The sequence below is a fragment of the Triticum dicoccoides genome, chromosome 7A (genome assembly GCF_002162155.2).
Source record: "Triticum dicoccoides isolate Atlit2015 ecotype Zavitan chromosome 7A, WEW_v2.0, whole genome shotgun sequence".
NCBI lineage: Eukaryota > Viridiplantae > Streptophyta > Magnoliopsida > Poales > Poaceae > Triticum > Triticum dicoccoides.
The window spans coordinates 577,960,915-577,965,687 of record NC_041392.1 but is presented as its reverse complement, the minus strand read 5'-3'; the positions used below and the strand labels follow the sequence as shown (position 1 = coordinate 577,965,687).

At 50.1% G+C, this 4,773-nt stretch overlaps 1 protein-coding gene across 1 annotated transcript; it reads right to left on the bottom strand.

Moving 5' to 3' along the window:
* Nucleotides 1-3,321: 3,321 nt before the first annotated feature.
* On the bottom strand, nt 3,322-4,061 carry LOC119331800 (protein GLUTAMINE DUMPER 6-like). Its single transcript, XM_037604975.1, has one exon. It carries the CDS (start codon nt 3,938-3,940, stop codon nt 3,578-3,580), a length of 363 nt encoding a protein of 120 aa, XP_037460872.1. The 5' UTR covers nt 3,941-4,061; the 3' UTR covers nt 3,322-3,577.
* Between the last annotated feature and the right edge of the window lie 712 nt (nt 4,062-4,773).

The following is a 4,773-nucleotide window of genomic DNA, read 5'->3' as shown; positions in this document are numbered from 1 at the left end:
AACACTTCAGGTTCCGTCAGATTTTGGACAGAGACTGCTGACGCACCAATAAAATTTCCCTCTCCATCGCGACAAACTACAGCAAAAGCACCACCATCCTCATGTCGTCCGATAGCGGCATCCACATGAATTTTAACATACCCAGGTGGGGGAGGTATCCATTTGGGCCCTTCCTGACTCCGATGCTGACGCCCCTGTTGCTTTTTTCCTCCTGCAACAAGATCATCTAAATAGCTTGTAATGAAACAAAAAGTCGTTAGTGGCGATTGAAACCTTTCTTCATGAATAGCCTTCCTCCGCACCCACCAGATTGACCATAAAGTGACAAGGACATTGACAAATTCTTCATTTTTCATTGAATCCTGGAGCTCTATTAACCACAGCCATGCGTCATCATGCCTGCAAGCTATCAGGTGCTCGACTAAATCTTCGTCAACCAGAGACCACACACACTTGGTCATGGTACATTCAACAAGAGCATGCCTCCATGAATCAACCGCAAAATTACAGATAGGGCACACATCATGAACAACCATATGTCGATGGTGACGAAGAGCTTCAGTCAGGATAGAGTTTTTGGGCAGTCTCCAAGCAAAGTTTTTCAACTTTCCTGGTAATTTGAGCTTCCACAAACGGCTCCACTGCCCCCTAAACTCAATCTTATCTGAATTTTCTGCTCTTCCCTTCAGCCAATCCTCCCTTCTTCTTGTTGTTTCTCTTAGAAGCTTGTATGTCGATCTGACCGTGAACTGCCCTGTTCTTTCATAGTGCCAAGCCCAAGCATCTGCAAAGTTAATAGCACTTAAAGGAATGTTCAGGATGATCTGGACATCTGGTTCTTGCATGTGCTCGCGTAGCTTATGGCAATCCCACCGTCGTTCCCCGGACGATTAGCTCGCTCACCATCTCCGGCGGATTCTATGATCTTGGGTGTAGGGCTTGCAACATATAATGTCGAGGAATCCAGTTCTGGTTCCAAATGCTTGTCGTCTGTCCATTCCCGATTCTCTTCACTATTCCTTGGTTTAAAATCTCTGTTCCTGCACAGCTTTCCCTCTAGACTTGTGATGGGTGAGACCCCAATTCCGCCTCAAGGAAATCATGATTCGGGAAGTAGACAACCTTCAAAAGCTTGGCACCCAATGAGTCCGGAGCCTTAAGCAAACACCATGATTGTTTTGCTAGCATGCATAAGTTGAACATCTCTGTATCCCGGAAGCCTAGTCCACCCAAATATTTTGGCATGGTAAGGGATTCCCATGATACCCACACTACCTTTCTCTCCCCATTAATACTTCCTCCAAAAAACTTCCTGGGCATCGTGTCAATGTGTTGGCATAAACCCCTTGGGAGCAGAAAACACGATATAGAAAAAGTCGGTATTGCTTGTGCCATGGACTTGATCAGAACTTCTTTTCCCGCAGCAGCCATACACTTTTCCACCCATCCTTGTACCTTCGCCCGAATCCTATCCTTAATATATTTGAAGGCTCCATTTTTTGACTTCCCAACATCTAAAGGTAATCCCAAGTACCGTTCTGCCAAAGATTCATTTGGGACTTGAAGTACTTCCTTGATTTGAGTTCTCACATTGTCAGGACATCCTTTGCCAAAGAAAATGCTTGACTTTGTGAGATTAACCCTCTGACCCGATGCTGCACAATACTCATTTATAGTGTTTCCTATTTTTTCAGCCCCTTCTATGTTTGCCTTGAAGATCAACAAACAATCGTCCGCAAAAAGGAGATGATTTACCGTAGTGGCGAAGCCACGTTGAGAGGAGTATGGTCAATTGACTACACAGATTTTTGACAAATCCTTTATACACAAGTCGAAATCATGTAATATTTTATATAAAATTGGTGAAAACACATGTATTTGACGTCACATATTTGAAATGACATCACAGACTTCTTATCCTACCACCGCCACTGATTTACCGGTGACGTCGTAGGGGCTACAACCACACCCTTTATGTTAACATCATCACTCCTAGCCTTCAACAGACAAGAGAGACCCTCGGCAGCTAACAGGAACAAGTATGGAGATATGGGATCTCCTCGTCGTATCCCTCTAGTTGGCTTGAACTCCTCCATCTTTACTCCGTTAACCAGCACAAAAAAAGTCACGGTGGACACACACCTCATAATTCGCTCAACCCAACCTTGCTCCAACCCAAGTTTTAACATCACAACCTCTAGATAGGTCCATTCAACTCTATCATACGCCTTCATCATATCGAGCTTTAGTGTACAGTAAGAGTTTCTTTTGCTTCTTGACCTCGTTCTGGTGTGTGTTTCTTGGGCCAACTGCTACCTAGTGCGTCCACAGACGGGTTTTGCTCGTGTGTATCCAAAACAATGGCTCGCCCAGGCCCAATAGGCAGTTACGACCCAAGTGTAAGAGCCTGTGAAACGGAAGAGCGTTTTAAGGAATTTTAACGTAAGACAGAAACATACATGACGGCATGTTTCGAAAAAAAAACATATTATAATGATGAACGGCCAGAAGATATATATAAATATAAGTAAAGATAATGATAAACATATACTACTCATTATAGATAGATGACTCGTTGTGACCTGCGACTGCGAGAGTTTCAAGAGAGACAGTCTCCTAGAATGACGACGACGGGCGAGTATTTATAATAGAGGTAAAAGCACGGCAGACCCAGGAACTTGTCCGGCCCGTGATGTTTCAGCCCACAAACTTGCAAAACTCCACTCCGCCACCCACAAACTTGCAGCCCATGTGCAAAAAACACCCAAAGCCAATCCCGTTGCGACATCTGGCTGAGGCGGAGCCGAGGCGTTCGTTGCTCCCTTTTGCAGAAACCCCCCTGACATTTACCAGTACTGAACCCGCACTCCACATCTATGGCGACAGTTGATTCAGTATAGAAAGAAGACTGGCTGTACTAACACAAAACGCTACTCGTATTCAGTTGGCAAAGGACAATAGAGCACAACGGCAGATCCTGGGTTCAAAACCCGGGCCAAACCCTTTTTTTGCCATTTTTAACATAGAAAAGATTCAGACTGAAACATAGAAATCAGTTCAGAATTTGCTGTACATATGTGGTTTGGCAAACTCTGTTTTGCCCTGTCGTTTCATCTCTCCACAGAACTCGCGCGCTGTGGCGACGGTTCCGCTCCAAGATGACGTCATCCGTCTCGGCGGCGTCGTCGGCGACCGGCGCAGGCAAGTTTGTGGGCTGAAACATCACGGGCCGGACAAGTTGCTGGGTCTGCCGTGCTTTTACCTCTTTATAATATCACCCACCCAAACGAAAAGTGTGGCAATTTCAATTGGAAATCGAACTGGAGAGCAGCAAAGCGAGCGTCATGCATTTATTGAATATGCAGGCCAAAATTCCATTTGCGTTCACAGATCTCAACGCACGCCGCCGGCGCGCCGCTCACCTCACCAAGAACGCAAACAACAGCTCTATCTTCTCTGCTAATTAGATTCTACAGACAGAACACGCGGGGAAAATCCTAGGAGAAAATCCGACGACCAAAATTGGGCCCGCGTCCGGCAGAGGGTACACGGGTGCGCGCGCCGCGCCGCGCCGCGCCTACGACGCGTCCTCCCCGCGCGGCTCCCCCGCGTCGGCGGCGGTCACGGCGGGGAAGGCGAACGGCCTGGCGCTGGCGAGGAAGGACGGCAAGTCGTCGCCGGCCATGATGACGACGACCTTGGGCTCCCTGTCGAGCGGCGCCATCCCGCGCGCCGACGCGTCCTCGCCGGCGCTCCCCCGCCGCGACGACGACCCGGACGGCTTGCTGTCCGTGCAGACGAGCACGAGCAGCGCCACGGGGATGATCCCCATCATGAGCGCGAAGCCGAGGAGGAGGTACGGCGTCGGCGTCCTCCAGAAGGCCGGGTGCGCGCCGTGGCCGACCGCCACCATTGCCTCGCCCGCTCTGATCGGCCTCATGACGAACGATGGAGCACGCGGATCGATCCCTCTTCCCACTTTCTTCCTCTCTGTGTGCGCGTACAGCAAGCAGAGTGGTGGTTTCGCGCTTCTTCTCTGTGGGTGGCTGTAACGGCTGAGCGGGAGACTGCGATCGGGAGGAGGGGGAGGGAGGCGGGATTTATAGTCGGCCCGCCGAAGGAGGCCGAGAGCGCGGAAAAGTGACTGCGCGGCGCGGCGACGGAGGTTTGCTTGCCAGCTGTGCTCTGCGTGTGCCTCCCCCAGGTGCTCCTCCAGTGGCCCGCGGGTTTGGTTTGGGCGGTCTGCGGCTGCATGCACACGAAGGAGCGCCTGCAGCTGCGTGTGCCAGTAGGTGGGGGCCCGCCCAGCATAGGTGGGGGCCCGCACAGCATAGGTGGCGAGATCGCTGCGTCCGATGCCATCATGATTAAAGAACATCCAAAAAATGGAATTGAGTGTGCCAGTAGAAGAATTATTTGAATTCACCTCAGTGAGTAGGTTCTGGAAGTCTCTGCAAAGATACGGGGTGAGACGAGAGGCGGATGCTCGAGGTTCGGGAACGCCGAGGTGTGACTGTACACTGTGCTGGCACTGGCGGAGTTCATTGTAGAACTCCGGGTGGAGGAGATTCAGTGAACCTGGGCATGTGGAAATCAAACGCATGCTCTGCCGCAAAAACGGAAGAAATGTATGCTTGCCCGGCCGCTGAACTTGGTCCAGGAGACCGGGATGATCCACGCCTTGTTGATCCTAGACACATTTGAAAATACCAACGGCGGTGTGACGACCGCGCATTGCGTTGCACGATACCCAACTTTGTAGTACAAGTTTAA

Excerpts from the sequence above, each read along its gene's own strand:
- LOC119331800 (XM_037604975.1), bottom strand. The coding sequence starts at position 3,940 with ATGAGGCCGATCAGAGCGGGCGAGGCAATGGTGGCGGTCGGCCACGGC.